Source organism: Lonchura striata, chromosome 13, assembly GCF_050655825.1.
Source record: "Lonchura striata isolate lonStrDom1 chromosome 13, ASM5065582v1, whole genome shotgun sequence".
In the NCBI taxonomy this organism is placed as follows: Eukaryota; Metazoa; Chordata; class Aves; order Passeriformes; family Estrildidae; genus Lonchura; species Lonchura striata.
In genome coordinates this window covers 14,345,076-14,362,789 of record NC_140715.1, presented here as the reverse complement: position 1 = coordinate 14,362,789, position 17,714 = coordinate 14,345,076, and the positions used below count along the sequence as shown (strand labels likewise).

At 58.5% G+C, this 17,714-nt stretch overlaps 2 protein-coding genes across 2 annotated transcripts; one reads left to right on the top strand and one right to left on the bottom strand.

Annotated features, from left to right (window-relative positions):
- Positions 1 to 9,203, top strand: CCDC69 (coiled-coil domain containing 69). Its single transcript, XM_077786754.2, has 9 exons — positions 1 to 270; positions 5,176 to 5,245; positions 5,652 to 5,815; positions 6,005 to 6,080; positions 6,224 to 6,297; positions 6,521 to 6,622; positions 6,808 to 6,927; positions 7,163 to 7,260; positions 7,371 to 9,203. The coding sequence occupies exons 1-9, from the start codon at positions 223 to 225 to the stop codon at positions 7,534 to 7,536; spliced, it is 918 nt and encodes a 305-aa protein (XP_077642880.2). The 5' UTR covers positions 1 to 222; the 3' UTR covers positions 7,537 to 9,203.
- A 340-nt stretch (positions 9,204 to 9,543) lies between these two features.
- Positions 9,544 to 14,861, bottom strand: LOC110482729 (cationic amino acid transporter 2). Its single transcript, XM_085591418.1, has 11 exons — positions 14,171 to 14,861; positions 13,911 to 14,066; positions 13,498 to 13,666; positions 13,123 to 13,259; positions 12,558 to 12,780; positions 11,961 to 12,097; positions 11,508 to 11,610; positions 11,251 to 11,393; positions 10,737 to 10,903; positions 10,067 to 10,175; positions 9,544 to 9,815 (listed from the first exon to the last, which is right to left on the bottom strand). The coding sequence occupies exons 1-11, from the start codon at positions 14,748 to 14,750 to the stop codon at positions 9,661 to 9,663; spliced, it is 2,079 nt and encodes a 692-aa protein (XP_085447544.1). The 5' UTR covers positions 14,751 to 14,861; the 3' UTR covers positions 9,544 to 9,660.
- Positions 14,862 to 17,714: the final 2,853 nt, after the last annotated feature.

Here is a 17,714-nt window from a genome sequence, read left to right as displayed (position 1 = left end):
GCGGCCGGGGGCCCTGCCCGCGGCTCGGGGGTGCAGAGCACCCTCTCCCGGCGCTGCCTGTCAGCAGCTGCCGGACGTTTTTATTACTTTTTTTTTTTTTAATTATTTTTTTTCCTGCCCGCCAGCTGGAGCGGCTCATCCCGTGCCGCCCCGGAGCGGTGCCGCTCGCCGGGGGATGCCGCGCCCCGCGCCCCGCGGCTGAGCGGGTCCCGCCGGGGCTCCATGGGCTGCACCGGCAGCGCCCTGCGCTGCTGCCCCGTCGGTGCCGAGGTAGCGGCTGCGGGGGATTTGGGGCTGGGCTGGGCTGGGCTTGGGCTGGGCTTCTCTCGGGGTCGGGCTCTCGTGGGACCGAGGGCACGCGTTGTCGGGGTTCGACGGAGCTGGGGCTGCCGTGGGGCCGATGGTTGCGGGGAGCTCTGCTCGCACTGCTGGCGACGAGGGGTGTTGGGGGCACCCGGCGTGGGTTCCTCCCGGTGCCGGGCGGTGTGGCTGTCCCCGGCTGCGTGGGACCCCCCGGCATTGTGGTGGGGGAGGTGGCAGCGGGGACAATGAAACTGGCAGCCACCCGCCCTCCTGCATCCTCCTGCACTCTCCTGAACCCCTCCAGGCTCACCCCGACATCATGGGAACTCTGTAATCAAGGGGGTGCAGGATCTGGGATGATGATGCCTGTTGGAAATGCTGGTCCCATAGAGGACAGGGATGGGTTCCCCCAGCTAGACCTCTGCCAGCTTCCCACAGCATCCTCCCTCGTCCCAAAGGTTGTGTCCCCTTGTGCTGAAGGCAATGCTCCTGTAGGGGAATGTTCATGTGGGGGAGCACTCTGAGACCCTCAGACCTCAGCACGTTGCTCTGTACTGAAGAGCTCTTTGGTGAGGTCTGAAATTATCTGCTGATGTGTTATTATCATTACTATTGTCATTTTTTGATGTGCTCATGCTGCCCTAGTGCCTCGCCACTGACCTCGGGGGAGGTTTTTGCTATCGGATGTGCTGTGCTTACTGCTGTGGGTGTTGTGATCGCTGCAGGGCGGCAGGGGAAGGAGGGAGGGCAGAAACACCCCCTGGTGCTGCTCTGCCCCAGCACAGGTGGCCCTTTGCAGATCCAGCTGTGAGAGTCCCCACCTGGGACCACAGAACCCACTGGTGGATGTGCAGGGGGAGCAGGCACGGGGCTCACACAGCTCTGCAGCCAACAAGTGCCTTTATTTACAGCACTTGCAGGCTTGGTCGCTTCTCTACATAATGGAAAAAATCCCACTCTTTGCTATGATCTGTAAGATCAGATATTTCTGGGCTGGTTTGTGACTCTGAGAGCTCTCAAGAGCAAGCATAGGACAGGGAGCAACAACAGCCCCAAGGCCCCGGGTGTTGAGAGCCCCACATTTACTGAAACACGGAAATTTGTCATTTGCCTACATACGCCTCCCTTCCTGCACTTGCCCGCTCTCAAGCTCCCCTGCTCAGCCCTGTGTCACTGCTCCCCAACAGTCACTACCCATAAACAGCCCTGCTGCTGCGACTGAAGTCATTCTGAAAGTAGCATCTAAAATCCCCGTTATGGCTAAAAGGCATAAGAGCAGGCACGGGGCCACTCCTGCCCATGTTCTCATGTCCAGACTACCAAGGGGCAGGATGGGAGACCTTCACCTCCCTCTGCTGATGGGTGGACTTGCAGAGTTGGTCCCTTGAGGTTTCTTGGGGTTAGGGGAGACTTCAAACCCTAGGTCAAGCCCAGCCAGAAGCCATGTGCAGGTCATGGGGCTGGGGACTCTAATGGGGCTGGGGGCTGCAGAGGCTTTTGAGGCCAATCCCAGGTTTGAGGTGACCTTGAGGAGCTGCTGCTGGGCTGGGTCTGGTGGGTGGATGACATACCAGGAGCCACTGTGTGCCCCGGGGGAGGCGCCTTGGCAGCCTCATCCTTCCCTGGCACCAGGCTGCGGGCAGCAGGGTGATAAGGGAGGCACAGAGAGAACCCAGCCCTGAGCTGCGGTGCTGCCCCTGGGGTTTCCTTCCCCTTCTGCTCCATCCACCCGTGCTTGGCCACTCACGCTTTGGTCACGCTCCTGGCGTGAGAGAGGCCAAGTTGCCATCCCAAAAGGTCGGGGCTGAGGCTTGGCCGCTTTCCAGGGCTGGGGTGAATTTATTTTGAAGTGCTGGGAACTGTACTTAGCACCAGGAGTCAGGGAAGGGCCAGAATGCAAAACTCGGGGCTGTCAACAGTGTGAAGTGTTTGCCTCTGCTCTTCGGCACAGATCTGACTGTAGGAGAGGTGATAATCACCTCCTAACACAACCATCACCATCACTGGAGGAAATACAGCAGCAGGGTTAAAGACAGGTCCCACGGACCTGTGCCAGCATTGCTCTGGCAGCACTGAGCATCTGCTGCAGGTCCTGAGAGGTGTTACAGTCATGGACCAAATCCTGGCCCCCTTCTCCACAGCCACAAAGCAAAGCCTCCTCCCCAGGAGCAGAATCAGGATTTAAATACTCATTTCCTGCCTCTTTGTGATTTCCTTTGCTAGGTTGCATAGTTGAATTGCTTAACGTACTTGTAAAACAGGAAAAGAGGAAGAAAAATACAGTCCAAAACCCCACCTCACACTAAGAGCTGAAGCAGAGGCTGCAGCTACCTCGGCTGCCCACACTGTGCAGCTGCTCTGCACTGGTGCTCCCCAGCTCAGAACCCTTGGAGATGATTCAGGTCCTGTTGGAAATCCCTATTAATCCATCCATAAACAGTTCTGCTCCAGACTATTAGAAATATTTAGTTCTAAGAATGTAGATACTTTTGGTTTTTCAATAGCTGGAAGGTATTTTTGGCAGAGGTTTCCAAGAACTTACAGGATAAGGATAAGCTATGCTGTGGATGGCCCCCACCTGCAGGATGTATCAGGCTGCTTCTTCCCCTGGCCAAAGCTGTTCCAGCTGGAGCAATTCCCAGCCTGATCCTTGCACACACTGTGGATTCCAGGATGATTTTCCAGCTCTCCAGAATGCTCCAGGTGATACCAGAGGTTCGGGTGCCACAAAGCTTCTATGGAAGTGACAGTGGAAAGTCCCTCCATATTTCAGGGCTTTCAGCCAAATTTTGCTGTTCACCACAGAGGTGGAGCTTTTATTCCAAAGGACAATTGAGTGCTTATGACTAAAATTAGCTGTTCATGCTATTTTAATTGCTCCTAGAGGTAGGAAGATGCCTCACTCATAGCCTCAGGACAAGTATTTAGATTTGTCTGTTGATGCTGGTGAACCCGTTGCTCGCTTCACCTATTTCTGAGTTCAGTGCTGGTGTCTCAAATCATCTTCCTTTAGAAGCTGAGGGGCTCTGAGATCCCATCCTGCTGGATCTGGGGTGTGTGGTAGAGGTGAAGATTCCCTGGGTTTGTGCTGGGAACATTGCCTGTGCTATGGAGGTGACCAGCCCTGGACTCTCTGTCCTTAGGCATCACTTATGACAGTGAGCAGGACAAATGCAGCAGAGGTGGTTTGCTTTGGGGCTTTGGGGTCCCTCCTGAAGGTGGTAACAGCATCCTGCTCTCAACCCTGCTGAGATCATCCAAAACACTTGAGGTCTGTGTCATCCACCTCTGTCAGGAGGATCCTTCTACACAGCCTTTGCTTTGTTGCAGTAAAAAAAAAGGATATGGGGTGTGGGGCTAGGGGAGGAGGCCTTTTGGGACTCCTGTGATGCCCTCAGGACTGCAGAGCCTCGGTTGTGTCATTCATCTCTTCCCTTGCCCCTCATCCCCCGGCTTCAAAACCCATCACAGGACACTGCTACCTTAAATACCAGGGAGATGCACACTGGCACAAGGTGTGTCAGGGGACAGGTGAGGGCTCCTGGGGACACCTGCCGGATCCAGCAGCATCCCAGGGCACCCCACGCTTTCAGGGACAAGGAGGACAAGCCCTGTGAGCTCTGCCGGTGCCCCCTCGCCTGGGCCACGATCAGCGCCGCGGCTGCTCATGCCATAGAAGGGAAGATAAAGCCGCGGCTTCCCAGAGCTCGGAGCTCTCCTGCTCGCTGGAACTGCGCCTCCCTCCAGCTCCAGAAGGGGGGCTGCAGCGGGGGCGGAGACAGGGCCGTCTCCTTGCTTTCCCTTGCTTTTTTCCCAAGCCAGGCTCCCAAATCCGGGCTGTATTTGGCTGTGCGCGGGGCCGAGCCGGGGAGCAGCCGGCCCGGCGGGTCCCGCCGGCAGCAGGGCTGCTTTCCTCGGGGATCGGCGTTTTTAGGGACAGCTCTGCCGGGGCTGGAGAGCAGCACCGTGTCTTCAGGTGAATTTTCTCACCCCTCGTGCATCTACGCCATAAACAGAAGCGCAGCTCAATGATGGGCACCAGATTTGCCCTGCGCCAGCGAGGCTGAGCCGTGAGAGCCTGCGAGATTTGCTTCTATCTTTCAGCAACTGATAAAAATATACCCACTCCTTTTTTTTTTTCCCCCTCTTCTCCCCTCCAAGTGACTAAATTAAACCCATGCAGGCTGGAAGGCATCCCACGGAGCTGTGGTGCTGGAGGCAGCTCCCGGCTCTGGGTAATCTCAGCCCCGTGGCAGGAGTGCGGGGCTGTGCAGCACATTCCTGCACTCCTGAGGTCATTGCTTGGCCGCCGCCTGCTCTCGCCTGCTGCCAGCCCTGCACGGGGGCTCTATCGGCCCTGATTTATGGTTATTTTTCATTTCTCACTCCTGCTCCAGCTGAGTCAAAGCCCATCTGTCTAAGGCCCTGGCAGAGGCGTGTGTTTGGGGAGCTGCAAGGTGCCAGGGACCAAACTGACCTGAGCATCCCAGGACAGGAGGGAAGTGGCAAGGGAGTGCCAAAGCTGGAGCCCTCCCAAGTGCTGCCTGCTCTCTCCCACCAAGAGTTTTCCTGCTGGAGCCCATTTTGCACCAGCACCTTGTCTGTGGGGGTGGATCCCCCAGGTTTTCCAGCCGAGTGCGACATGGTGAACTGTCTGGGATGCAGGGAATTGGCAGGAGCTTGAGGCTGCCTGATGGGCAGTACCTGCACACCCATGGGTGCTGGGAGAGCGCAGGGGGCTGGGGAGGGACTGCTGCTTCCCGAGGACCTGTGTTTCAGCAGAGCTGATGCAGGCTCAGGGCAGGGTTCTCTGCCTGCAGCCACCTGCCCCACTCTGTTCCCCCCTGCTCCAGCCCCATCTCTCTCTGCCAGAGACAGCTAAAAGCCCAGCAGCAGAGGGGATCGGCTTCCCAGGAGCTCTCGGCCCTGAAGACACAGAATGGTGAGAAAAAAAAGTGTTTTTCCCCTGCTTTGCTTTCTCAGAGTGATATTAAGGAAACACTGGGCAGGCTCCAGCATGGCACCAGGGAGGATGGGGATGATGTAGATGCATGCTGGTGCAGGAGGGCAAACAGGACACCCCAGAGACAACAGCATCCCCTCCTCTCAGTCAGACAGGTCATCCCCAGAAAAGGAGACCTGACAAGCTCTGTGTCCTCTCTGAGCCTGCCCGCACCTTCCCAATTAGGGCTAATTTGGACCTGTGAGACGGAGGGAGGTGTTTCTCCAGGGAAGAGGGCAGTACTGAACCCAGCCCACGGCCCCGGCAGGTTCAGCTGCCCAGGATGTGCAGGCAGCCCAGCCACAGGGAGGCAGCCAGGGCTGTTTCAGCCGTGTTTGTCTTGCAGCCAATGCCTCCCTGCTTCCTGAGCACGGGGAGAAGAAGGCAGCATGGCCAGAGGAGTGGACCGAGAGTGCGAGATTCCTCCAAGGCCAGGAGGAGGAGGAGGAGCGGCTGCGGGATGCCGGCCAGGCAGGCACTGCGAGCATCTCCCAGGACACTGAGGTCCAGGTGAGCTGGAAGGGCTGGTGCTGCTGGAGGCAGCAGCTGGGCATGGAGCATGTCACCAGCCTGGTCTTCCCTGGCATGTGCTGGGTTGGGCTTTCCCATTTCTGGGAGAAGGACAGATCTAAGAAAGGGTGAGGAAGCCCAAAGCTCTGCATCCCTTACACTGAGACTTCTCATCCAATTGTTTCCCAGGTGGAAAAGGGAAAAGAGCTGGAGCTGAAGGAACAGCTTGATGCCCTGAGGAGAGAGCACACGGAAACCCTGCAAGGTGCATGCCAGGGCAGCAGGGCTCCCTGCAGCTCCCCTCTCCTCTCCTCGCTTCTGCCGTGTCCCTTTGGCTGCCTGTGGGGTCATAGGGATGCTGTTCCCTGCTCTCCACTGCTGTGGCACTCAGCTCATGTTCCCCCACAGAGCTCCAGGGAGCACATGAGCAGGAGAAGCTGCTGCTGACAGAGTCCCACCACAGGTCTGAGGCAGTCTTACAGGTACCAGCAGAGAAATCCATGGGGAGGGGGGGATTGTGAACCATCTGCTTGTTCTGCCGTGGTGCCCCACATTCTCCAGTGGTCACCTCAGTCCCCAGTGTGCTCGGGGATCACACCAGCTCTTCCAGCCCTGGTGTTATTTGGGTACCACAGCCCAGCAGTCCCCAGCTCAGAAAGAAATCCCAGACACCTCTCATTCTGCTTTTTCCCCTGGTTCTCCTAGGAGAAAATTCAGGAACTGAATTCCCAGCTGAAATCCTTCCAGGAGAGGATGAAACGGGTGGAGGAGTCACTCTTGAGAACAGACTACAAGAAGCACATCCAGGTGCAGGGAGGGGTGTCAGGGAGGGACCCGTTATGGGGTGCTGAGCCAAAGCCAAGGGGCCTCTCTGATGGACCCTGGCAGGGTGGGGCTGGAACCAGAGGGGAGCACAGCACAGCTGAAGGGGGGAGCAAAGCCTGCCCCGGGGACGTGTTTGGGTCCCTTGGACACAAGTGATGGCCCTGCAGGAGCACGGGAGCCCCAGCCCCTTCTGGGAGCAGGAGCTGGAGAGCCTGCACTTCGTCATCGAAATGAAGAACGAGCAAATCCATGGCCTGGACAAGAAGCTGCTGCACCTGGAGACTGTGGTGGGTTGAAAGCAGGGGGTCACAGGTGGGCTTTCCTCTTTTCAGCTCCTCTACCCACCTAAATTCTGCCCAGAAACTGCAGCTGGAGCAAAAGTGGATGGAGCACTCTTCCTCTCTTGCCGTGGTGGGGGGGATGGGGGAGCAATGCCACCAGGCCAGCATTTCACCCAAAATGGAGTGGCAGGGGGCTCAGAAGTCTTCCCAGCTCTCACCTCACCCTCATACACCTTTCCAGGAGGAGAGGAACCTTTTGCTGGAGGAGAAGGTGAAAACCCTCCAGCAGGAGAACGAGGACCTGCACGTTCGCACTCAGAACCACTTGGTGGTGGCGAGGTAGGTCGCGGGCAGCCGGTGCACGGGTGGCACCTTCGTGGGGGGACAGGAGGAGGGGTGGCAGCACACGGCAGCCGAGGGCGGCCCGGCAGCTGAGCCTGTGCCCGCAGGCAGCTGTCCGAGGAGCTGCGGAGCGCCCGCGGGGCGCTGGAGAAGGAGGCGCAGCTGCTGGACCAGGCTCGCCGGGAGAAGGAGGAGCTGCTCTACCGAGTGCTCAACGCCGGGGACGGCCCCTTCCCCCTGGCTACCGGCGAGGCGTCTCTCATCGCCACGTAGCACCGACGGCACCGGGACCGCCGGGGCTGCCCTGCGAGCCCAGGGCTGCTCCACCGGCGCCCCCCGGTCGGGGCAGGGCTCCGGGCTGGCCGAGCCCTCGGGGCGCCTCTCGGACCGCAGTGATGGAGCACTTCACGGGACGCTTGCGCCTGGATTTGCCCAGCCCGTGTGGGGCTGCAGAGGGACCCTGGCCTCCCACCCACGCAGTCCCTGCGCCCCTTCCTCTGGTGAGGGGCTGGCGGGGGCTGGAAGGGGTCAGCCAGGACACGCAGACTTGCATTGGGCCTCATCTGACCCAGCGCGTGGCTCCGAGCATAAACAGCACCAGTGCTGCCCCAGGGCGTGAGGATGATGAGGAGGCCACTAGGACAGGATGGGGACAAGCACCGGGAGGATGAGGAGGGCACTGGGGACATGGTGTTAACCTCACCAGGAAGGGCCCCCACCCGTGCCTTCCTATTCCCATCACCTCCTCCACCTTCAGCAAATGTCTCCCAGGTACAGCTCCTGCAGCTCAGTCATGTCCCAGCTCACTGCCACAAAGACCCCAAGCCCTACTCATCCCTGCTGCCCATCAGCAGCACCACCAGTCCCATCTTCTCCCACAAAATCTGGACAGAGTCTGCACCTCAGGGAGCAGAGCATCTTCCCAGGGGGTACCAGGCTTTGTCAGGTCACATCCCTCTGCTTGAGGCAGGACATCCCCATCAGGGAAGATGCTGCCAGCACAGCTGTGGGTCAGGGCTGGATGCACACAAGCACTTTCCCCTGGGTGCACGAGTGTGGTGGGAGTCACTGCTCTGGGGCTGTCACAGGCCTGTCCCCTCCCCAGGGCTGTTTAGCCAGAGCTGTACGTGTGTGTGGGTGGGTGTGTGAGTGTGGTGTGTCTGTGTGTGTGTGTTTGTGTGTGTGTGTGTGTGCACCAGCCAAGGTGCTGCTGCCTGTAATGACTGCAGATCTGTAAGAAGCAGCAGCCTCAGGAATCCCATGTCAATGTTTTGGGGGACTGGTGCAGGAGTGCCCCAGAATGGGGCTGTGTGCTCCACACCCCACACAGTGGGAAGAAGGGGAAGGGTGGGAGTTGGCACCACAAAGACTCAACAAGGAAGCTCCAAATGAGGCCCTTAAGGCTGATCCCCATTTTCCTGTTCCTTCCCTCTTTTCCTTCATTTCAATGGCCTCCCAGCTCAGGGCAAACCCGGACCCTCCCAGCATCAGGGCCACTGCATCAGCCACTTCCATCCTTTGTGCTGACCCTAATCAGAAATTCAGCAGCTGAATGGGCAGTCAAGAAGACAATGTGGATGGGGGTCCAGCTCTGACTCACAAACCTCCATGGAGTGGCCAGAGGGGGAAATGGGGGAGCCTGTTGTGTGCCACCAGGGCATCCTCTGCTCCACACATCATCTGTGCCTCCCGCAGGTGCTGTAGCACCAAAGCAGGGGAAAGCCCAGCAAATCCTGCCTGGTTATGGCTGAAGGGATCAGGATTTCTGGACAGAGGGATATGGAGGCTGATGGGGTCTAGGATCCTGCTCTGGACACCTGGAACCATGTCCCAGAGCCCCAAAGGCAGATCCTGCGTGGGACTTGGAAGAATGTGCCCGACTCTGGGAAAGGGGACACTGGGAACTGAGGAGGAGGAATAAATGAGTGCAGAAAAAGGAATTGCACACTATGAAAGCAGGAAAGCCTGGACCAGTACCTTGGCAGTCATGGGGGGTGATAGGTCCTGGGTGCCCAGGTGAAATGGAGGATCAGGGCAGCACAAGAATCCTCTGCCTCATTGTGAGCAGCTGAAGGAGCAGGGTGGGCAAAGGCAAGGGGGTCGGTGGGGGGCTGCAGGGAAAGCTTTCAAAGGAAAAAAAAAAAACAAAAACACAGCCCAGTAACAGCAGCAGAACCACTTGTGTGCTTTATCCTCTCCAAACAGAACTCTGCCTGCAGGGGCTTGCTGTGAGGATTTGGGTTGCTCAGGAAGGTTCACCAAGCTTGGGAAATCATCTCCTGCAGCTCTGGCAGGGCTGGTCCCCTCTGTGGGACAGGACCCACAGCCCAAGGGGCTTCCTTGCCCCCTGGGCACAGGATGGAGGGAGCCAGGCACTCAGGACCTAGCCATCCCCTTTTATTGCCCTGGAACAGATGGGCACAGGGCAGCCCCACGGGGCTCCAGGGGCACCTCCCTGGCTCTGCTTCCCAGCAGCTCCCGGGGACCTGTCCCTTCAGGACAGAGGCTCTCAGTGCTGTGCCAGATCCCATAGCCAAAGTAAATGAGGAAACCTGGAAAAGGGCAGAATAGGGTGTGTAGAGACCGTTTCTCTTCCTTCCCCTCCCAGCCACAAAGTGCTGGCCCTTTGGGCACATATCAGAGGACACGGTGCTCCTCACCACCGCTGGACATCCAAGGTCAGCATCTCCTCCCTCCCCACCACTGCTCAGAGCTACATTAGTGCCACGGGCTCTCAAACCACCAGAACTGCACCCAGAGGGGCTGGTGCCAGCTCTGTGGCCTGGTGAGTGGCCGTGCTTACCCACAGCCATCCAGAGCAGGTACCGCAGCCAGGCGGCCGCGCTGAGCCGGGCCACCAGCACAGCACTGCTGGAGATGCTGAGGAGAGGCAGGAAGGGCAGGCAGGGAACCTGCAGGGAGCACAAGGGTAAATTCCACAGCTAAATTCAGCTCTTTGCTGCTTTGGCTAGTTGTCCACAGGCAAGGGGAAGCCCAGCCTGGCTGTGAGGCTCAGAGATCCAAGCTGGGGCTGCAGCCTGTGCTGGAGAGGGATGCTTGTGGAGGGTGTTTTGGTTGTCAGGTCCTGCACTGGGGCAGGAGGTACTGCAGGATTTGAGGTGAGAGGCAGCAAAGCACTCGTAAAACTAAGCCAAGCTGTTAAGGCCAGGTATCTTTTTACTGAAGAGCAGCTCTGGTTCCTCAGCAGGCACTGGGATCAGCTGGGAGATGCCCCTTCAGCCCTCAGGTCATGGGGGAAGAACCCTCATGGTTCCTATGGAAAATCCCATGAGATCCATGCTGCCTCCAGTAGTACCTGGTTAATGTGGATGCAGCAAAGATGTGCCTGACCTAAAGCTGAGGGAACAGCCCCAAATGGAACCCTTTCCCCACAGGGCTGCAGCACTTGCCTGCTCTCTGTGCCCCAGGTCCTTCTTCCTGGGTACATCCCGAGGGCTGGGCTGGGTGCTCACCATGAAGAATGCTTTGTCCTGTCTCTGAGGCTGCCTCCAGATGAGAAGAGCTGCTGCCAGGATCCCCAGGAGAGGCAGGGCCAGAGCTGTGATGCACCAGGCACCCCCAGCCCGCAGACAGGGCAGCCCAGCAGTGCTCACCCAGCTCAGGGCACAGGCCAGGGCGGCTGCAGAGGGACCACAGTGTCAGGGCAGCTGCCCTGGGCTGGGCCCATCCCCCTGCCAGGCTGCCATGGTGCCAAAATGACAGCCGGGGGACACGGCTGGGTGGCTTCTCATGGTGGCTTCAGCTTTTCTCTCCAGTCTGGGAAGCAGAGGGAGTGGGAGGTTTCCTGAGGTCCTGCTGGGGCAGCCAGCTGTGTGGCAGTGAGGTGAGGGCAGGAAGGAGCCAGGCAGCCCCTGCACCTGCGGCTGGGTGGTTTCCACCAGGCCAGCCCTTGCTACAGCAGGGATGTCCCCCATGGGTCCCCCCAGGCCAGCTCCCTGTGGAGCCCATCCATCACTCCAGACACACCTACAGCTGCCAGAGCCCAGCCCACCACAGCAGAGGAGCGAGGGGTGGGATGGGGGGGTGGCTGGATCAGGTGGTTCCACCAGAGCTGCACAGTGGGGACCTTCCCCACAGGAGTGTCCCGAGGGCTGGGCTCAGGCCGATACCTGGGGAGCAGACGTTGGATGTCAGTGCACACATAAACCTGCAGCTGCCTTGTCCCAGGCACGGCCCACGTCAGAAGCTGGGTGAGCCCTGTCCCCTGTCCCCAGCAGTCTCACCTGAGCAGCAGCACACAGCCAGCCACCATGGAGTAGGCCAGCAGCGTGCCAATGGACATGGTGTCAACCAGGGCTTTCAGGTCGAAGAGAAGGGCCAGGAGAGCTGTGGGGAAGAGAAGCCCTTTCAGCCTCCAAGCAGAGCTGGCAGTGCTGCTGTGCCCACCTGAGTCATACTCTCCTGACCTCCCCACGTCCCCCTGACAGCCACTGCAACAGAACCTCAATGAACTGGTGATGCTTTGGTCATGAGCACAAAGCATCCTGTCACCTCCTGCCTGGCAGCGCAGAACCAGAGTCTGGGGCACCATTGAGGCCAGATGGTCCTCACCCACTGTGGGGAGATCTGTCTCTGGATGAAGAGACATGGCTCGAACAGCTGCAGCCAAGCTAGAGTCAAAGAGGACACCCACCAAGGCCTGCTCACAGTTAGGGGTAACCCAAGCACTCACCCACCTGCCACTGCCCCAGACACCAGAGTTGCCACCACCGGGCACTGACGGCGACTGACTTTGGCCAGAGGTTTGAAGAGGAGCCCATCTCGAGCCATTGCATACAGGATCCGTGGCATGGGGAACATGGAGCCCAGGAGGCTGCATGAGAGAGGGGAGGAGATGGGCGAGAAGAGGGGAGGAATCCAGGAGGTGCCATCCTGCCTTTTGTCCCTCCAAGGGAGCTCCCATTCATCTCTATGGCCCATAACCTTCTTGAGACCACCTACCAAGGTCATCACCTTCCTCACCATCAGATGAGGGACAGTGTCAGGGAAGAGATGTCTGCAGCCCCCTGTGCATGCCAGAACACCTCAGCTCACTCTTTTGGACATGGTGCCACTTCACCACTTCCTTCAGTGGCACACCAACGGGTTTGGCTGCTCTCCCTGATCAGGAAGGGCCAGGGTGGGAGCACCAGGGTTTGTGTGGAAGGGATTTTGGACAAACAGGAAAGGCAAGGAGGACTTCAGGAAAAAGGGGTTGGGGATATCTCCTGGATGTGTTACAGCTCCAGTAGCTGGTCTGAGCCACAGGAATGCCATCAGAGGACGCCCCTCACCTGGTGGTCAGGGCACAGAGTGACCCCGCAGCCACAGCGTACTTTGCACTGCTCCAGCCAATGTACTCAAAAGCCACTGGCAGTGGGCTCATGGTGTCTAGGAGGTAGTAGGGCATCATCAGGGTGAGGGCAGCAGACACCCCAGAGTAGGCCAGGAAGCAGATGAGGAGGGAGAGGATGATGCCCGTGGGGATGGATCTCTGCGGGTCCCTCACTTCTTCCCCTGGGGAGGACAAGCTCAGCTGTAGGAACAGAGGCTCATTTAAAGTGCATGGCATGCTAAGAGCCCAGCTCAGGCTGGAGAGCAGATCCTATATCCCCCCAAGAGAGGACACAGAGACCTAGCAAGGACCACTAGATTCATTCTCTGTCCCAGGGATATTGGGATAGAGAATGTCTCTGCTTCAGCATTAGCCCAGACATTCCACATGGACTCTTAGAAAGGGCAGGAGAGAGTGGCTGCAGCACAGAGCTGGGAATGTGCCCATTTCCCAGCCTCACACCAGTTCCCAGGACTGTGGGGACAGTCACTGCCTGCAGGGAGCATCACTCCCACCTCCCTTACCTGTGGTAGCAATGCAGTCAAATCCAACAAAGGCATAGAAACAGGTAGAGGCTCCAGCCAAGGTCCCAGTGAAACCGTAGGGCATGAAGCCTCCCACACCAAAGGCACTGGTCATGTTGTTGGCCGTGGACTGGTTCCTGGGAGGAGGAAGAAGAGTCAGGCAGTGCAGGGAAGTCAGTGCAATGGGATCAAGCTGAACAGTCCATCCAACCCCCTCAACCCATAGCATCAACCCAGCAGGGCTTAGGACTTTGTCTCTTTGACACATTGCCAACAGGGAGAAATGGAGAACATGCTGTTTCCTGGGACAAAGCACTGGGGGGTTGACTCCCCCCCACTCTGAAGGCAGCACAGAGAGAGTGAAGCCCCTCATACCCAGCCTCCTGGGCAGCTGCCTGTGGCAGGTCGTCCTCCCTGAGCTTCCAGTTGCTCATGTGGCCTTTGATGAAGCCACTCACTGTGACAAAGAGCAGGACGAGCACGTTGAGAGCTGTGAAGGCTTTGTTGACCATGGTGGACTCCTTCACTCCAAAGGAAAGAAGCGCTGGAAAATAAAAACTCAAAACTGGATAAGCCCCTTGGATGATACTGGGTAGACATTACTGGGGAGAGTGGAAAAGGGGGGCAGTGGTAAATTCAGGACAACTTGCAGATTTCTCCAGATTCCCATTCTATGCTCAGGGAAATGGTAAAGCCATCAGAGGAGTCAGCCCCATCCTGAAGAGCCCACAGTGAGGTGAGGAGCTCATCCTATCTGACAGAGGGTGGCACAGAGGGAGGCATCCTACCTGCCAGCAGGACCACCAGACCAGCAGCAAAGGCATCTGGGTGCTCTGCCAGCCCCACAGAGCTCATGGCTGCGTGAGCACCCAAAAACCTCCCCATCTTCTTGCCGAGGAGCTGGTCAAAGGTAGAGCTCCAGGCGCGGGCAACGCTGGCAGTGCCTGGGGAGAGGTGATGGCTGTGTCCTGGTGGTCCTGCAAGGTCTCAAAGGACACCTAGCAAAGCCACCAACACAGCAGTGGGAGAGATCAAGAGAGTCTTATACCGATGACGTAGGACAGCAGCAGGTTCCACCCAGCCAGGAAGGCCCAGAGCTCGCCCACTGTCACGTAGCTGTAGAGGTAGGCAGAGCCAGCCAGGGGCACGCGGGCCCCAAACTCGGCATAGCACAGCCCTGCCAGGGCAGACACCACGGCTGCAATCAGGAAAGAAAGGACGATGCTCGGGCCAGAGCTGCTCTTGGCCACCTCCCCTGCCAGGACGTAGACACCAGCCCCCAGCGTGCTGCCCACTCCCAAGGCAACCAGATCCACGGCGGAGAGGCAGCGGAGGAGGCTGGAGCCCTCTGAGCTGGCTGGGATTCGCTTCCTGCGGGACAGCAGCTTGGGAACAGAGCGCAGCTGGCCCCAGCACGGCACCTGCAGGAGAGGAAAGCAGCAGGCGTGAGGACACTGCTGCCCCAGGGGCACTGACCACCCCAAAGTGACACAAGCCAGCCTCGGTGGCTGGCTTGCAGCATCCGTAGTGCTCCTGGACTCGCTGGGTGCTGCCTGCTCTCTGTCCCTGCCAGTGAAACAGCCCATTTGGAGCACGATGGGGCTCAAGCAGCTGTGCTGCTCTCTCATCCCCAGTGACAAGTGGAGCTCTGCATGGGGTTTGTTTGGCTCTGTCCAATTTGTGAGAGGGGACAAGGACACGTGTTTGACCCCCTGCCAGCTCAGAAAGCCCTGTTGTTCCAGCAGCCTCCTCAGCAGGGATGCACAGTCAGGATTATCCCAGATTTGACACTGAAACTATTTGAAATATAGAACCCATGCCAGAGGAGGAAGGATGGGAGATGCTCTGCTCCTGGAAATTGCCTTGAAGTGCACCAGGAAGGACCCACCTGCTGAGCTGGAGATGCTCCCACAGAACCTCTAACTGTGGGTCAATGGCACAGCTCAGGGGGAGACTGGATCCCCTGGGCCATCAGCCTGTGCAGTAATGCTTTTGGCTTGCTGGGGACGCCACTGGGGATGTCAGCCTGGCAGAAACCCCAGTTTGTGTGACATCTGTGCTTGGGGGAAGGGGGGCTTGGTATAGCGTGCCTGGGATTTGTGTGCCTTCCCCCATCCTGCACATCTTTTCCCAGGAGCTCCAGGACTGGAGAACCTGCATTCACATCCCATGTGCTGTCAGGACCTCCAGGTTACCCCACAGCAAAGCAAAAGCCGTGCCACACACTCCAAATGCCATCACTGCTACTTACATGGCTGGAAACCCTGCGCAGCGGCACATCCCTGCAGGACAGGGGACATTGATCCCTGCTGGAGGGGACAGGGACAGCCCTGCCCGGCACCCAGACCCGCAGGATGAGGCTTTCCTGGTGGAACAGGGAGCTCCAATTCTCCGGGACAAATGCCCTGGGGGTGAGGAGCCGCCCCCCCAGCAGCACCCACCCACTGCACAACCCCAGTCCCGCCCAGGGCACCTCGCCCCGGCGATTTTCCCTTCTCCTGCTAACAAATTACTCACCCCAGCCATCCTCCTCTCCAGCGGTGAGCTGCTGAGGACAAGGAGCACCCGGCATGCCCCCCTTACGCTCTCCCCTTAAATCCCTTTTGGGAGCACCCTGGCCCTCCCCCCGCTGACCACCGCTCCGGGCTGCACAATGGGAAATCTGTGCAGAAATATTTTTCCCACAACGCCTTCCAAATCATACACACAGCCTGCCATGCTAATAGGCTCAGAAGCATTATTGAAGGAGTTTAATTCACTTTTCCAAGCTCCCTGGGCAGGTGGAAGGGGGAAACTCTTTCCCTCTGTTCCTGCTCCTTGCACCAGGACCCACATTTCAGTCTGTGGAGCTGGTTTTGGAGGAAATTCAGGCAGAGGAGCAGTAACAAGGCTGGGTTGGGGTTTAGGAGTGTGTGCACCTACAGCTATGACTGACCCCAGCTGCCTCTGGGGAACACAGAGGTGAACAGGTCCCTAAATGGACTGCGCAGCAAGGCAGAGGAGCACAGACCCAGTTCCATGGGATGTTTGCAGCAGCATGTCCAGCTGAAACTCCCCAAAGCAAAATCCTGAGGCTTCTTGCACTTCCCTGGTATCTGGGCATCCCTGGGGTGCAGCTCACAGGGGCTGAGCAGAAGAGTGAAAGCAGGGGCAGGGATAAGTCCAGGGCTGGGCTTAAATGAGGGCACAGGGCTGTGTGGATGGAGGTCCCAGGTGAGGTTCCTTGGGGCCAAGGCACATGAGTGTCCTTGGGCAGCAGCATTGCTGTTCTGCACGGCTGCTCCTGGCCAGGAGAGGCCATGGAGGAAGTGATGGGGTGACCTGGTTGGTCATCAGCATCCTGGGAGAAGAGAACCAAGTCTGGGCTCTGAGGAGAGGTTGGGAGAAGTGTTTTGGTGTGAAGAGTTAACTTTGATTTTATTGTAGGTAGCGCTCAGGCTGAGTCTGCTTACAGTATTTTGAGACAAAAACTCTCAGGCTGTGGCTCAGCCCATCCTCCGGCTTTCAGCTTGCAAGGAGCAGAGGAAGGGAGCAGGAGCCAAGCAAGGAAGGATTCAGAGCATCTAAAGCATAGATGTACACTCCAACCTCAAGGCTGCCTTGCCCTGGCTCTATGGGGCAGCCCCATATCTAGAGACCCTGTGAGCTGCTGGGCACTGTGAGCACCTCTGGGGCAGGGGGGCTCAGCACACCAGCCAGGGAGAGCAGGGCTGCTGTCCCACGCTGCAGCACAGGGTGAACAAAGCCGTGCTTGTCACCCACGCCATCTCACATGAGCGAGGTCTCCAGATACCAGTGCCAGCCCAAGGGAACATTGCTCTGAGGGAAAAACAGGGCAGGAAGGAACAGCCAGGAAGGAGGCCCTGAGGGTCTCACCCTGCCGGGCTCCTCCAGGGGAGCACAGCCCCATGGCTGCAAGCCAGCCATCCTGGGGCGCACGCTGCCCCAGACAGGCAGGGCTGAGCAGCTCAGCTGCCTTGCAGCCCCAGAGAGATGCTCAAGCCAGTGGGTACCACCAGGGCTGGGATGCCTGAAAGGTTACACACCAGCAGCCTTCAGCATCTCCAGGAGTCCCTTGGGGTTTTCTGCTCTGGCTGGTGTCAGACTCCCGCGGCTCTTGTGATTCCCCGCTAGCTCCTCCAGCCCTGCCCTGTCTCTGTGCTGGCTGGGTGGTGGCAAAGAAGGAGCCGGGTTAAACGTGGGTGAGGCAGGGAAGGAAACGGCCTCAGGGCAGTGCAGGCAACGGTACAGCCTGCCAGGAGCATCCTGGAGAGACTCAGCCTGCATCTCATCGGTGTCTGCAGCATGGGAAGAGAAGCCTGGGGGAAAACCAGCTCATTGCGCCAGCTTGGGTCCTGCCCCGTGGGCGCTCATTGCAGAGCCTTGGTCAGCACCTCCCTCCCTAAGCGGGTCCTGGGGCACCAAGGCCAGGCCGTTCTTCCCTCCTCTGACTCCTGCAGAGAGTCAGGGACGGACATTTCCCAGCCATGAGCAGGGAAGGGCTGATTTGGGGTGATTTGGTGCAGGAGGAGGTGGCTGGCGGCAGGACCGGGAGGCAGTGGGGTACCCCGCGCCTGGTGTTCACCAGGAAA